This window comes from Trifolium pratense, linkage group LG4 (genome assembly GCF_020283565.1).
Source record: "Trifolium pratense cultivar HEN17-A07 linkage group LG4, ARS_RC_1.1, whole genome shotgun sequence".
Classification (NCBI taxonomy): domain Eukaryota; kingdom Viridiplantae; phylum Streptophyta; class Magnoliopsida; order Fabales; family Fabaceae; genus Trifolium; species Trifolium pratense.
The window spans coordinates 46,290,748-46,307,392 of NC_060062.1; the positions used below are offsets into that span (position 1 = coordinate 46,290,748).

At 35.9% G+C, this 16,645-nt stretch overlaps 2 protein-coding genes and 1 long non-coding RNA gene across 4 annotated transcripts; 2 read left to right on the plus strand and 1 right to left on the minus strand.

The window, feature by feature from the left end:
- Positions 1 to 10,180: 10,180 nt before the first annotated feature.
- Positions 10,181 to 11,847, plus strand: LOC123919785 (zinc finger MYM-type protein 5-like). 2 transcript variants are annotated; one of them, XM_045971786.1, is made up of 2 exons: positions 10,181 to 10,239; positions 10,572 to 11,847. In XM_045971786.1, the coding sequence occupies exon 2, from the start codon at positions 10,647 to 10,649 to the stop codon at positions 11,415 to 11,417; it is 771 nt and encodes a 256-aa protein (XP_045827742.1). In that variant the 5' UTR covers positions 10,181 to 10,239; positions 10,572 to 10,646; the 3' UTR covers positions 11,418 to 11,847. The 2 variants fall into 2 exon arrangements, with proteins under 2 accessions (XP_045827742.1, XP_045827743.1); XM_045971787.1 differs by having other exon boundaries at positions 10,208 to 10,316; positions 10,572 to 11,808.
- Positions 11,848 to 12,195: 348 nt separating this feature from the next.
- LOC123919786 lies at positions 12,196 to 13,940 on the minus strand. Its single transcript, XR_006813320.1, has 2 exons — positions 13,517 to 13,940; positions 12,196 to 12,559 (listed from the first exon to the last, which is right to left on the minus strand). It is a non-coding gene; the product is annotated as an uncharacterized LOC123919786 (long non-coding RNA).
- Positions 13,941 to 14,215: 275 nt separating this feature from the next.
- On the plus strand, positions 14,216 to 16,381 carry LOC123919787 (pentatricopeptide repeat-containing protein ELI1, chloroplastic-like). Its single transcript, XM_045971788.1, has one exon. The coding sequence runs from the start codon at positions 14,426 to 14,428 to the stop codon at positions 16,313 to 16,315; it is 1,890 nt and encodes a 629-aa protein (XP_045827744.1). The 5' UTR covers positions 14,216 to 14,425; the 3' UTR covers positions 16,316 to 16,381.
- Positions 16,382 to 16,645: the final 264 nt, after the last annotated feature.

Below are 16,645 nucleotides of genomic sequence, written 5' to 3' on the forward strand. Positions count from 1 at the left end.
TTACTAGAAATAAAGCCAGACTTGTAGCACAAGGATACACCCAGATAGAAGGAGTGGATTTTGATGAGACTTTTGCTCCAGTTGCTCGCTTGGAGTCCATAAGATTACTCTTGGCTGTGGCATGCATTTTGAAATTCAAGCTATATCAAATGGATGTAAAAAGTGCATTCCTAAATGGCTATCTAAATGAAGAGGTATATGTTGAACAACCAAAAGGGTTTGTAGATCCAAGCTTTCCTAACCATGTTTACAAACTAAAGAAAGCACTTTATGGATTGAAACAAGCCCCTAGAGCATGGTATGAAAGGTTGACTGAATTTCTTGTCAGCCATGGATACAAGAAGGGTGGAAATGATAAAACCTTGTTTGTAAGAAAAGAGAAAGGGAAGCTAATGATAGCTCAGATATATGTGGATGATATTGTATTTGGTGGAATGTCGCGACAAATGGTGGAACACTTTGTGCATCAAATGCAATCTGAATTTGAAATGAGTCTTGTAGGTGAGCTAACTTATTTTTTAGGTCTTCAGGTCAAACAAATGGAAGACACCATATTTATCTCTCAAGAAAAATATGCAAGAAACATTGTGAAGAAATTTGGTATGGAAGGTGGTAGTCACAAAAGGACACCTGCACCTACACACTTAAAGCTTACCAAAGATGAGAAAGGGGTTGATGTGGATCAAAGTCTCTATAGAAGTATGATTGGGAGCTTACTATATCTTACAGCTAGCAGGCCTGATATCATGTTTGCAGTTGGAGTTTGTGCTAGATACCAATCTGAACCAAAGATGAGTCATCTGACTCAAGTAAAAAGGATCTTCAAATATGTCAATGGCACATGTGGCTATGGAATTCTATACTCTCATGGTAATGATTCTACTTTAATTGGATATTGTGATGCAGATTGGGCTGGAAGTGCTGATGATAGAAAGAGCACCTCTGGTGCATGTTTCTTCTTGGGAAACAATCTAGTATCTTGGTTTAGTAAGAAGCAAAATAGCGTGTCTCTATCAACAGCTGAGGCAGAATATATAGCAGCTGGGAGTAGTTGCTCTCAATTGTTATGGATGAGACAAATGTTGAAAGAGTATAGTGTGGAGCAAGATGTCATGACACTTTACTGTGACAATCTTAGTGCTATAAACATTTCTAAAAATCCTATTCAACATAGTAGGACTAAGCACATTGACATACGTCATCATTTTATAAGAGAGCTTGTAGAAGAAAAAATTGTTACACTTGAGCACATTGCATCGGAAGAACAATTAGCAGACATTTTTACTAAGGCGTTGGATGCAAGTCAATTTGAAAATTTAAGAGGCAAACTTGGAATTTGCCTTTTTGAAGACAAATAGCAGTTACAGCATGCAATGCGTGTAACTACCTCTCTTCACTTAAAGTTACACGCTAATCAAGGAAGTTTTCATTCAACTTCCCACAACCTCCATCAACCACAATCATTACTTTTCATCTACTCTCTCTCTCACGCTCAAAACCGATCCAACTTCTCCATCAACACTTCTCCAATTTCTGCTCTTTTCAGATACTCTTACTCAACAATCATGTCTGATTCTGTCAAATCTTCACCAAGCAAGACAAATGCTGCTCCATCGACACAAAAAGAAGTAATCAACGCTATTCCTCTTAACTCCATTCCTTTCACAAGTCCAAAGATGCGAAGAAAGTCAGTTGCGAAGAAGGAACGGTCATCACGAGCGAATCCTTCATCTCCCTCCTCTTCAATTAAGAAATCAAAGAAGAAGAGCAAAAAATCGCGAACGGAATCGAGTAAGTCCTATACCATGTCTGAACTGCATGTTGATCCATTACCATCTAGTGATGCTCCCACTCCAGTCGTTGATGCTACAAAGGACAATGTTGATACATCTGGTAAGAATCCACCTAATCCAAACTCTGATGTTCCAAATTCTGTCAAAAACCTAGGTATAGAGAAACCTACTGTAACTGATAATTTGGGGAAAAGTACTCCTAACTCCCCTATTGCTGTTAATACTGATGTTGATGCTGCTACTGAGACTAATGTTGATGTCTCTACTGAGTCGCCCACAAAAATTGACACTGAGACACATGTTATGCCAAGTGCTGCAACACATGGCGATACGCCAAATGTGGTGCCAGATGTTACCACATCTTTGGCACAGGAAAATTTGGTTGACTATTCTGAGTCTGATGAGAGTCCCCCACCTAAGGCTACTGATAAAGAAACTGTTCCTGATAAAGCTATGAATGATAATCCAGAGGTTATACTTGTTAATGAAACTACTACCAGTGATAAGGCTGTCCCTACAAACTCTGAGGCTAGTGTGGCTAGGAGGACTAGAAGTAGGGTTAATAAAGGTGTAGAGACTGCTAGTACACCTGTCCAAACACCCAAACCCTCTAAGGCTGGAAAGGGTACTGGTAAAAAGCCTGTGTATGGACCTCCAAAACCTGTCAGTAAAGTGGTCCCTAGGTCAGAGACCAAGAAAAGAAAAGCTCCTCCAACTAGTGATTCTGATTTTGAACCAGAGACAGATGTTGCTGCATCTGGCAGCACATCTAGGAAAAGTGTAGGAAGGAAGAAGGTTCCTCAATCTGTTCCATCTGCTCCATTAGATAATGTTTCATTTCATCTGGAAAATGGGTCTGCAAGGTGGAAGTTTGTATATCATAGAAGGTTAGCTCTGGAAAGAAATTTGAAAGCTGATATTCTTGAATGTCCTAGTGTTGTAGAAGCTCTTGAGTATGCAGGTCTGATGAAAACTGTGGTTGGTTTGGACAAGTGCTTTGACAGGCTTGTTAAGGAATTTTTGATTAATGTGGCTGCAGACTGCAATGATCCAAAAAGCCCTGAATACAGGCAAGTTTTTGTACGAGGAAAGTGTGTTCAATTCTCTCCAACTATGATCAACCAATATTTGCAAAGGGATTCTGAAGAAGTGGCTCCTCTGAAAGCCACAGATAATGAAATCTGCAAGGTCCTCACTGGTGGAAAAATTAAGGTGTGGCCAAGCAAGGCAAAGTTGTCTGCAACTTCCCTCTCACCATTCTATGCTGTTCTGAATAGAATTGCTGCACATAATTGGGTGCCTACAACCCACTCAGGTGATGTGGCAAGAGGATTGGGTAGGTTTATCTATGCTGTGGGTACCAAGGCCAAGTTTGATTATGGATCTTATTTCTTTCAAGAAACCTTAAGCCATGCCCTGACTTATGCTGTTGAGAAGCCAGTTGCTCTCCCTACTCTGCTATGCAATATCATTCTTGAACAACACCCAGATATACTAAGGAGTACTGATGTTCCTTGTAAAAGGAAAGGGGTGTTGGTGATTGAGCAGAGGCTGCTGGATGGGACAAATGCTGCTGCAGGTGTTGGCACATCTGTCCAGGCTGGAGCACTTTCAAGAAAGCAGATAATTGCAGACTTGACTGAGACCAGCAGAGCTCTTGAGGCCAGGAAGCTGAAAATAGACCGTGTGATTGAGGCACTCAAGGCTGAGGAAGCTGCTGAGATGGCTGAGGGTGAGCCAAATGGACAAGAAGGAGAAGAGGCTAGTGAGTCTGAGGATGGTTCTGAGGATGTGATGGAGGACTCTGATGAAAGTTCTTCAATCTGAATTCTGATGTTTTCTTATATTTGTTTCTGATGTACTTTTGGTGTTTCTTTTGTTGTTCCTTTATGGGCTAGGCCCTGAATTTCTAGCACCTGTGTGTGCTCTATGGTCTGTAATAACTGCACACTGATATTCTCTATGCTCTGGTACACTAAGATTTCCTATTCATGATGTTTGTCTAAATTGTGGCTAAAAAGGGGGAGTAGTGTGTGTGTGTGACAAGTGTGACAAGTGTGGTAACAGATGTCCTCACATCTGGTGACTGTTCTGTTTTTGCATGAATTGTTCGTATGCTCGTATTGAGGGGGAGTGTAAGTAATATGCATGTACTGAGGGGGAGTAGTGAATATTCTTTCTCTATCTGGTGTTTGTATGCATAAATTCAGGGGGAGTTGATCGCCTGAATATGTTTGATGACAAATGTTGTGCCAAGTGTTATGGCACCTGACTGTTAAGTCCACTATCTACTATGACTGAGAATTTATCCTATGGGAATTTATTTTTCCCTTGTGTTGTTCCATGAGGCTAGATGTGTTTTATTCCGCTGTTGCATTGCCTCTGATACTACTTATTTCTTCTGGAAGTAGTTTTTACTAAGTGTTACTTTCTTTCCTAGTTGTGTGATCATGTTGACTCGAAGGAAAGGTAATACTGTATCTCTCTATATACTGGTCTAATATTGTTTTAGCCAAAATTTGCCAAAGGGGGAGATTGTTGGGTTTTTGTATGATTGGCTACATTTTGCAAAAACATATTTTAGCCAAGTGTTGAGACAAGTGTGCTGACCCCAAGTGTTGTGACAAATGTTGTTACACTTTGGAACAACACCTGACTCTGTTCTGCGCGCGCCAGCTGGATGTTATTATTTTCTACTCAATCTTTTGAAGATCTGTTTGAAGAATTGTTTCAAGGTTTCTTACAGAGGAAGGCGCACGTGTTTAATGTGTTTCATGAGGCAGCCAAACCCTAGTTTTATTTTCCAAAGGAATTATATTTTTGGAAAATATATTTTTGCGTTTCAAAAATATAACTATTATTTTCAGAAATATATCACTGCTGCCGCAATTCTAGAAGCCCTAATTTTGTCTTGAAGCCCAAGTCGTTCTACTACTATAAATACGAAGGCAAGCATATGGTTTCAAGCATCTAAAATCGTGTATTACAAAGCGTGTGTTTTTAGGGATTTTAGAGTGTTAATTGTGAGCCTATCTTGTGTCTCATTGATGCAAGCTTAGGACCTGAGTGTTATTGAGTTGTAAGTGTGAACTTCTCCTAAGCTTTGAAGTACGGAGATTGTTCTATTGTGTTGTGTGGTTTACTCGCAAGCTTTTAAGCAAGAGTGAATCCTAGTTTTTAGGAGTGTGTCTCCAATCGTTGTAATCGTCTGAGTTGAATAGCAGCGCTGTCTGTGTTGCTAAGGTGGGAATTGGGACGGGGTCTCATATCTAGGAGTTCCTAGGTAGAAGGGTCATTGGGTAGTGATTAAGTGAGAAGTTGTAAACGGGTGAGTTTAGCTTCGAAGTAATACTGCTGATAGTGGACTTCATTCCTGGATTGGTATCCCCCAGAGTAGGCTTTAGGCTGAACTGGGTTAACAACTCTCGTGTGTTATTTACTTTACTGTTTGTATCGTTTTATGTTATTTACTCTGTTTATAGACAAGTGTTGGCGCACCTGTGACAACATCTGTCTACAACAGACAAGTGTTGCTACATCTTGAGCAACACCTGTCCACTGTGTGCCAGGAATTACACTTTATTTAACCGTTGACATTACCAGCTTCCCACTTGGAGCTGAGTTTGTCAGTGTCACAACAAGAACTTCCCAGTTGTCAGGCAAAGAACTGAGCAATAATAAAACCTGCAACTCATCATCCAGCTTAATATCAGTAGCTGTCAACTGATTCACCGTGTTCTGAAACACACTCATATGCTCTGCCATTGACTCACCGTCTTTATACTTCATGTTAACCAGCTTTCGAATCAAACATGCTTTATTCTGCACATTCTTCCGTTCATACAATTCTTTCAATTTATTCCACATTGTATGAGCATTCGTTTCAGCTTCAACATGAGGATACACACTTAAATCAAGCCATTGTCTGATAATAGCAACTGCCTTTCTATTCATCTTCTTCCAATCAGTATCTGAAGTATCCTTCGATCTAGCACTTTCACCCTCAATGGGATCATACAAATATTTTGTATATAACAAATCTTCCATGAGAGTCTTCCAAAGTGTGTAATTGGAAGAGTTCAGCTTAATCATATTTGGCTCTGAATTTTTCTCCATTTTAAGATTGCATAAAACCAATCAACCAAAGCTCTAGATACCACTTTGTTGGGGAAAACCAGACTAAATAGTCTCTTTAAATTGCGGAATTAACTCTCCCAACCACCTGTGCAATTAAATGGACAACCAGAAAATTCCAATAGCAGAGCAAAATAATAACGACGGTAAAATAAATATCAGACACCAGAATTTTACGTGGAAAATCCTCTCAATGTGAGAGAATAAAAAACCACGGGCCTAGCCAGATAAATCTTCCACTATAAATCAATAATGGGTACACAAATAGTCTTCTAGTAAATACTAGGAACACCAATAATCATCACCTAAAGGTGGAATCAAACAACAACTCAATTTCCACACAAGTGGGTAAATTAACACAACCTAGAGAGAGATTTAAACAACCAATAAAAATTATCTAAGTGATAGAAAACACATACTCAAATTGTTACTTAAACCAAGCAACACTTTATCACTTGAATCACAAATCTCTTCTTCTCCAAGTCTGCCGTAGCACGCTGTGTTGCTGTTGTTGTTCTTCACTTCTTTTTTTTCCTACCGTGTTGTATACCACACATACATATATATGGTTCTCAAATTAGGGATTAAAGAATCCTTTTTTCTCTTCTCACGTGACAATGTCACATGGCACACCATGGGCCAAGCCCATTAGCTTTTAACACCTCCCCTTTTATTCTTTCTTTTCTTTTTATTTAGTTTTCTTATAATTGGTGTGGGCCCCACTTGGGGAGTGAACCCACCCAACAAAGATTCTGGGTTTGATTTCTAGTCTTGACGTGCAACAACGTTAATTTTTTTAGAAAGAACGTGTCATCCATTTTGATCCTACAGGACTTAAGATTACTAGACTGATGACTTCATGTCATTACTATGTTTTTTTAAGCAAATGCAAGGAAACAAGTAGGTTTTTACCATGTTTTTAACACTTAAATAAGAAGAAATTGCATGAAATATGAGATAGCATGATAACAAGAAAAGATGAAAAAATTGTCTGGCTTCTACCTTCTGCGCCCAGCTTAGGGGCAGTTGAGCCCAACTTGAAAATTGAAGAATTGTCCTCTGCCTTCTGCACCCAACTTAGGCAGTGCCAAGCCTGGCTTGGCATGAATTCTGCACTATAAATTGGAAACAGTTTCTCATTTTAGGGTTACGAAATATTGGATCAAGAACTGATTTTTGACAGCTATTTCAGAGGATCAAAGAGGCATTCAAGCAAGGATTCAAGTGTGGAAACACATCAAGATTCTTCTTGTAATGATGATTTCTTTCACTCATGTTAATTTAATTTCTTATTTGAACATGTTTGACTAAATCTTTATGATTGATCCTTAGGGGATTCTAATTACTTTTGATCTTGAACAATGTGATTGTCATTTGATATTATGAATGAATTACGAAGTTAGTTACTATTGATTATTCCTTATGCTTAATGCTTTATATGATTTGGTCAATTGTATGATGCTTTCAATTATTTGTTTTACTATGAAAATAGGAATGAATCATCGATCTAGGAATAATTGATCAATTGACTTTCACTTAAGACATTTTGGATTGTTAATTGAGATTTAAAGGATTAAAGTTTTTATTCCTCAATTGATCATCGATCATCCTAAGAAATTAGGGATTTATGATCAAGGGAGAGGATTATATTACCAAGACATTGGGCATAATCAATTATGTTTAATCTATTCATGAAACTAATTTGAGTAATTTGTTATCATACATGAAATCACCAAGAGAAATAGTAATTAGATGAACCAAAAGGATCAATCACTTTTCTTAATCAATTTGAATTTTAAGTCATTTTTAAGTTTATGATCAAAATTTTGAACCAAGCAAACTTCCCCTCTTTGTTACTATTATGTCAATTTTCTTAAGTATGCCTTCAATTTGCATTTGAATTACAACAATCCCTGCTGAAAGAACGATTTATTATACTACTTGACGACGATTTAGTACACTTGCTAAATTCCTATCATAGACCAAACCTGATGTAGGAGGATTTCTTTAGTATTTTATTATTTTAGTTAGATTTAGTTTTATTATATTTTAGGTAGATTTCTTATTTTTATATTTCTCCCAGATTAGTTATTTTTATATCTTAGGTAGATTTATTATTTTTATTTTAGCTAGATGTGTTATTTTCTTTTACTATCTTTTCGGAGATTTGTTATTTTTATTTTTCACTACTATTTAAACTAAACTATTGTAGCCTTGAAAGACAACCTTTTGATTCAATAAAATTATAGAGAATTTTATCAAATTTGGTGGATTCCAAATTACTCTTTCGGGTAGATTCCGGAAACCTGGTGGATTCCAGAACTTTATCTGACAAGTTTGTCGCTTGCAAACCTGCATTTTATTATAGGATTAGCGCTTGATATTCTTTCTCGCTTTCGTACTGCGTAAAAACCTAATGACTTAATAGAGGTGTATGAATGAATGTTGATGAGTTAGAGGTGTCCAAATATAATCCTTAATTGGTACTATATAGCAATAGTGTATTTTGGCATCTAGTCATGGGTTAGCATCCATAATGCATGCAGTGACAACGATGTCATAGTCGAAAAACAACAGAACTGATGTGCTTGTTACTCATCATAAACACTATTTGCACCATTTCAAGTGGCATATATTGATATCAGTTCTAAGTTCTAACAACCATGTAAATGGCACAAGGTTACAAAAAAGGGGAACAGAGCACTGTTATAATGGGTAGATGCAGGGTAAAGTTTTAACAGCGCCATGTGATATTCATGTGATTTTCATGTGATATACATGTGATATATAGTATATAACAAACGATATATTAGTGCGCATCACATTTTACAAATAGTAGCTAGCTTCCTCACCCAAAAGCCAAGTCATTTGAAACATAAGCTAGATATTTTTATTTGGATGAAACAACGTAAGCTAGATATAAAATATCTTTCAAATTCAATAATTATTGCATATACGACACACTTTAGGGTTTTTCTGGGTCAGATATTATATGACACTAGTAAACAACAGTATTAGAGTTTGCTCCTATTCAAAAAAAATAAATTGTTTACTAGTGTAGATAGAACATCTGCAAATCCTTCGTAGATTAAAATAAAAAGCATTACAAAAGACCGGAGGATGTAAAATCAAAAACACCAACACAAGCAACTAGTACTTTACATACCAACCCAAAAGGGTAAAAAAAAAAAAACTAAGCGCACATACGCGCATCACAAACACAATCTAGCAGGCGTGCAGGACCTGAAATCAAATCGTAAAAAAAGTGATGCACAAGCATACATAAGTCAGAACCAAAGACGAACCCATACAAACTTAAACTGTTGAAGAATGGTGGTGAACTTGACCGCTAACACGAAACAAATTCACAAACAATGACTTACTAACAAGCTAACACGGCCATTTCTGGCCTAGCCATATGAAAAGATACAACCAAATCCACAAACAATTATGTAGCATGGGTACTCCTAAAATGGTGAAGTACGCGTACCGGGCACGTACTAGTATCGGATACTCCATGGTACTCGTATGGTACTCACCGATTCCGTATCCATTTTTATTTGGTTGATTTATGATGATGAATACGGAAAAACATATTGGCCGTTGAAAAATTTCTTAAAATATAAGTAATTTTTTATTATATTTCAATTATCTCTCATTTTTGATGAAAATAGTTGAGACGGTGGACCAAAAAAAATTAAATCTTCAAAGCATGATGATAATAATTCACTTAAAAATAATTTTTCTAATATTTTATATTAACGTACTCGTACCTTAAATTTTCTAAAAATGTTGTACCACGTACCAATACCCGTACCGAATACCGGTACCGTACCCGTAACTAGGCAACATAGCAAACAACCCAACCCACCAAAAGTTCCAACAACCACTGCATACTAAAACAACAAAAGTATCATCCATATCCATAGTCTTCAAATATTCTCATTGACGACCTACCCAATAGTAAGACTACTAAAAACTAAAACACTTATTTTAGGTCACCAATAAAAAAAATATTTCCTATTAAATTTTATAAATATATATAATTGTATTATATGTAGACAAAAAAATATCTCATATATTTTATTATTTTATTTTTAAACGGACAAAATTAGTAAGTTTGTTAAGTTTTCTCATAAAATATTCAGGATTGTTTTTTTTGTACATAAAATTCAGATGTTCTAATTACACAAGCCTTACAACTATTGAGGCCCAATATTTTTTAGGCCCATAGTACAACTCCACCATAAACCCATTCTTTATTCCCCTTCTTCCATTTTGCTGCGACTGTGAGAGTGTTCGGTTGAAGAAGGTTGCGATTCTTAGAGTCTTTAATCTCTGCTACTAAGTTTTATTTATTCTTTATTACTGCAAATTTCTGTTACTGAGGTAATAATACCCTAATTTTTTTTTATTTGCTTCTTCTTTGCTAATTGTTAATTTACTTATTGCTAATAATATCTTAATTTTATTTGGTATTTTAACATTGTCTGTGGAAATTTGTCTAATTGATATGAAAACTTGTCTAATTGTGTCTTCTTTGCTAATTGTTTTCACTATTCTGAGTTACTAGGTTTTTCTACTACTACTAAATTACTAATGTGTGATTTTATTTACTAATTTTTATATTTATTTTCATTTCAGAATTGCTAGGTTTCGATTATGGCATTGCACAATCCTTCAAGCTCAATTCTCAGGTTCTAATTTATTTTTTCATTCATGCCTCCTAAGATTCCTCCTAAGTTTAGAAAGTTTGAATCTGGAAATGAGAAACGTAAGAAAAAGAAAAAACTCGAAGAGTTCATTCAATCTCAAAGAGGAGCTCTTGATAAATTTCTCATAAAGGAACCACAAATTTCTATTGAAAATGAGAATGTTGGTAATGTTGATTCTGAAATTCTTGAAAATGTGGTTGAGAATAATAATACGGAGAATGAAAGTGTTAATCCGGAAAATAGAGGCGATGTTCATGGTGATGATGTTAATTTGAATACTTCACTTGATAATGAAGATGATGATAATCTGGAGGGTAATGTTAATGACAATGTAGAGCAAGCAAACCCAATTGAACGTTCGTTTGATATATTTGATCCAAGAAATTGGGATGCTCTTGATTCTAAAATGATTGATTTATTAGTTATGGAAGGTCCTAAACGCGATTTATCCATTGTAAATGGTCCTAAAGATAAATCTTCTAGACGCTTTACAGCTAATTTATATACTAGGACTTTAGCAAATGGAGAGAAGTGGGATAGAAAATGGCTTGTTTATTCGAAAGAGCTCGATAGAGTATTTTGTTTTTGTTGTAAAGTTTTTAAAAGAGGGAATGTTAATGGTCTATTAACAAATGAGGGTTTTTGTAATTGGAAGCATATTGGTGAAAGGCTTAGAGAGCATGAGAGAGGCGCCGTACATATCAAGAATATGGTTACTTGGAATGAATTGCTTCAAAGGCTGCAAAAGAACCAGACTATTGATAAAACAATTTAAAGACTATTCTCGTGACAGTTGCTTCTACAAAAAGAAGTTTTTCAAAATTGAAATTGTTGAAGTCTTACTTGCAATTTATCATGTTACAAGAAAGGAGTAATGTATTAACATTGATAGCGGTTGACAATGATCTTTTGGAGCCAATACAAATGAAGACTTGATCGATGAATTTACTTAAAAGTATTAGAATGATGTCTCTTTTTAAGTAGTTAGAAGGTTGATATTAGTTTGAAGTTGTATTGAGATGTTATTTATAATTAAATATAGTAGTATGAGTATTTTGTGCTTCATTTGGTAACATTTTGAGTTTATGATGTTATTGATTAGAACATGACTGTTATTTTCGTTATTTACAAGGATGTTTCTTTATATTATTGATGTTGTTTACTAATTTGAGTTATTTACAATTTAAATAAATGACAACTCTTTTTGAATTTTTACATGTCTTTATATTAGGGGATTAATTTTTAAGATTAGAACAGAGGATTCAAAATGTTTAAGACAAACATGTCTCTATTAGTGTAAATTACTTTTAGTAACATTCAATAGAAATTTCTTTTCTTCCATCCGGTGAGTTTAGCTCAATTGCTTAGTTCAACTTGCAGGTATATCATAGTAGTTAATCCCGGATCCCGGAGCGGAGCGGCCAACCCCAAAAATGGGATAGCGGCATCCCGGGGAGCGGGATGGCCGGGATGGCGCTATTCATTTTTTTATTTTTTTATAAATTACATAAATAATACTATAAATATATAATTAATGTAAAACTAAACAAACATCTCAAAATCCATAAAACATTCATAAATCATAAATTCAAACCACAAATCTCAAGTCTTCAACACCTTCATCATCATAAAGTAACAAAAATTACCAACAAAAGTCAAGCAAAATAAATAAGCAAAAGTCACTTAGATTAATAAAGTAACTAAAATAAATAATCAAGTCTAATAATCATCATCAAAATCATTGTCTTCTTCATAATCCTCATCAGCCTCCACAACATTATCTTCAACATCATCTCCAATTTCTTCAACACCTTCATCCTCCACTTGTTGTATGCCTCACATAACTAGACTGCACAGTTTCTGAGATTGATGGTATTGCTGAAGATGAAGATGATGCCATAGTTGACAAATTCTAAACTATAACAGAATGAAATAGACAGTGGCGGAACCAAGAATTTTTTCTTGGGTGGGCCGTTAAAAAAATTTATAATATATAAATTAAATAAAAAAAATTATATTGCGTATAAAAATTTAAGTCATAATAAGCAATAATTTGATAATTAAAAAATTAAATTACATACCAGAAAATAATACACTGCGTATGTCAAATGACTTGAAATCATCAATAATTGACTTTGAACTATTGCTTGCTTAATTAGACAATAAAAAAAATTTAGATTGAAATTTATTCATTAATAAATATAAGATAATAATTACACACGGATTAAATAAATTAAAAATAGTTGTGTTTTATTTTTTTGGTAAAAATAAAAATTGAGAATTGATATATCATAAGAAAAATATTAATCTCAAAATTATGTCTTTACATGTTTAAGGCAACATTTATCCTCAAAGGTGTGTGTTAAAGTTGATTTTTGAAAAAAAAAAAAAAAAAAAAAAGCAAAACCAAAAAACTGCATGGTTCGAACCCATGACCTTCACCTCCAATGCATTAGGAATTGAAACCTCTACCAATTAGGCTAACCCTGCGCTTCTATTCCTTTTTACCTTCACAAATATATATAGTATTATAAATATGTAATTTTATTAAAATATCAAGGGTATATTAGTAATTTCCTATTTTTTGGGGGAGGGCCGCGGCCCGCCTCAGCCCTCCCCTAGTTCCGCCACTGGAAATAGATATTAGAAGATAGAAAGAAAAAAAAAACTAAGCTTGAAGAGAAAGGAACAGAGTGGTTTAATTAGAACAACAATCAGAGCTTGAAAAAAAAAAAAACAGAGCTTGAAAAAACAGAGTTGGAAAAGTAGAGAAGAAAGAAACAGATTTGATGATGATGAAGTAGAGAGATTAGAACAAAAAAAAAACAGAGTTGATGATGATGAAATAGAGATGATGAAAGAAACATAACCAACCTTGGTGAAGTTTGGAGAGATGATGAAGCTTTGAAGAAGTTAGGAGGTGGAGATGATAATACGATGAAGCTTTGATTTTGGAGATGATAATACGATGAATTTGATTTTGGATCGTTATTTTGATGTGAAGAAAATAATAGATGTGAATTGATGCGGCGGCTAGGGTTTCTTTTGTGAAGTTGTGAACAAGATGTAAAATACCAAATATACCCTTACTAAAATCAATAAAATTCCCAAAAACCCATGTTTTTTAAAACCCGGTCCAATCCCGGGATGGATATACGCGACCCGCGCACAGACCCGCTCCATTGAGAACCCGGGATCCCACCGAGAAGGTGAGCTGCTCCGCTCCGAGCCTTCCCGTAGCGGTTGGCCACCGCTCCGCGCCGCGTCACCGGGATCCCACCGGGATCGCGCGCGATTGACTACCCTGAGGTATATTACATTATATATGCGGAGTTAGTGTTTGAACTTTAGTCATCTCACTAACCGACCTTAAAAGTGAAATTTCTAGTCACTAGACGACAAAAAAATACAAAAAGATTCCGCCATGTTATATAACTAAAGTAAGGTGTAGGGAAATGCTTTGACATAAAATATGTTGTTATTGAATAACAGTTTAAAATTATTTTAAACTATATTTGCATAATCCTATTTTCTTTTTATAAATATATCACAAACTATTTGTACTACGACCCCTAGAGATAAAACCGTTAATATATCAGTTAAGATAAGACACTTAATTACGAGGTTCTTTCTTCTACATTAGCAATGGACGAAAATGAATCTTAAGATAAGGTTTCTTCCATAGAAGACAAAGAAGCTTCAGAATGTCGAAGCACAAAAAATTAACGTTGCTTCAAACCTTTCTTGAGGTTGTCTCTTTCTCGAACAACTATATATACATACATGATGGCCACAACCCCAAATTTCACCACACCACCACCACTTTCCGCCGCAGCGCCACCGTCGACACATTCATCACAAGTAGACAAACTAGCCCTCTTAATTGACAAATCCAAATCCAAATACCACCTACTCCAAATCCATGCAACTCTCATTCGTCGCGGCTTCGACGACCACACTATCTTAAACTTCAAACTCCAACGCCGTTACTCCGCCGTTGGTCACCTTCACTACTCCGTCACCCTCTTTAACCAAACCCGTAACCCTGACGTGTTCACATGGAGCTCAATTATCCATGCTCATACCCAATCAAATCTCAACGACCAAGCACTTTCTTACTACATTCAAATGCTTACAAACCATGTTCAACCCAATGCCTTTACCTTCTCTTCTCTTCTCAATGGAACAACCCTTCAACCCACCAAGGCTGTTCACTGCCATGTCGTGAAATTCGGTTTGGTTTTCGATACTTATGTGGCAACGGGTTTAGTTGATGGTTATGCAAGAGGGGGTGATTTTGTTTCTGCGGAGAAACTGTTTGATGAAATGCCTGAGAAGAGTTTGGTTTCTTATACGACAATGCTTACGTGCTACGCGAAACATGGGAAGCTCTGTGAGGCTCGGATGTTGTTTGATGAAATGGAAGGGAATAAGGATGTGGTTGTTTGGAATGTGATGATTGATGGGTATGCTCAAAATGGGTTTCCTAATGAGTGTTTGTTGCTTTTTAGAAGAATGCTTGTTGAAAAAGTTAGGCCTGATGTGATTACTTTGTTGGCTGTTCTTTCTTCTTGTGGACAGGTTGGTGCTTTGGAGAGTGGTAGATGGGTTCATTCTTATGTTAAGAATGAGAAAAATGGTGGTGTTGGAGTTGAAGTTCGTGTCGGTACTGCTTTGGTCGATATGTATTGTAAATGTGGGAGCTTGGAGGATGCAAGAAAGGTTTTTGACAAAATTGATGGTAAGGATGTTGTAGCTTGGAATTCAATGATAATGGGTTATGCTGTTAATGGGTTTAGTGAAGAAGCTTTGAAGTTGTTTTATGAGATGTGTAGTGTGGGAGTTAAACCTAGTTATGTTACTTTTATTGCACTATTGACTGCTTGTGGACATTCTGGTTTGGTTGCCAAAGGATGGGAGATTTTCAATATGATGAAGAATGAGTATGAAATGGAACCAAGGGTTGAGCATTTTGGATGCATGGTTAGTCTTCTTGGTCGAGCCGGTCGTTTGCAAGAAGCTTATGATCTTGTGAGGAGTATGAAGATTGAACCTGATCCTATGATTTGGGGAGCTTTGCTTTGGGCCTGTAGACTTCATAACAATATTTCTTTGGGAGAGGAGATAGCAGAGTTTCTTCTGAGCAATGATTTAGCTAGTTCTGGAACTTATGTTCTTCTTTCGAACATATATGCCGCTAGTGGCAACTGGGTTGGTGCAGCTAAGGTTAGAGCTTTGATGAAAGACAGTGGAGTTGAAAAGGAACCTGGTTGTAGTACAATAGAAGTTAACAACAGGATACATGAGTTTATTGCTGGTGATTTAAAACATTCTAAGAGTAAAGATATATATTTGATGCTGGAGGAGATGAATAGTTGGCTCAAGGGCAATGGTTATACTCCAAAGACAGATATTGTTTTACATGACATAGGGAAGGAGCAGAAGGAGTTATCCCTGGAAGTTCATAGCGAGAAACTTGCATTGGCGTTTGGACTTATTAGTACACGTCCAGGAACTACAATCAAGATTGTAAAGAACCTTCGTGTTTGTTTGGATTGTCATGATGTGATGAACATGATATCTAGAATCACTGGGCGCAGAATTGTAATGAGGGACCGGAATCGGTTCCACCACTTTGACAACGGTTCATGTTCATGTGGGGATTATTGGTGAACTTAATCCTTAAAATTCTTATTTCTTGAGGGACAAAAACCTAGTTGATACCATTCAGTTTTTCAATGTGTTAATATAATTAAAGGAATTGAATAATGATAAACAACAAATAAGGAACAGTTTATGTTTTTTCCTCACAAGTTCCATCACCTGAAGTAATCCCATTCTAAGTGTATACCTCTTTCAATCAGGATTAGAACCTTTCGCCACGTTCTCCAATTAAATGTTAAACATTCCCTAAAACTAAGATTGATACTAATATATAGAGCTGTTTTAGAATACCACATCACAAATCTTGTTTTATGTTTTTGAACTGAAAAATGATTAATA

Coding starts and splice junctions, on each gene's coding strand:
- LOC123919785 (XM_045971786.1), top strand. CDS start 10,647: ATGCCTCCTAAGATTCCTCCTAAGTTTAGAAAGTTTGAATCTGGAAAT.
- LOC123919787 (XM_045971788.1), top strand. CDS start 14,426: ATGATGGCCACAACCCCAAATTTCACCACACCACCACCACTTTCCGCC.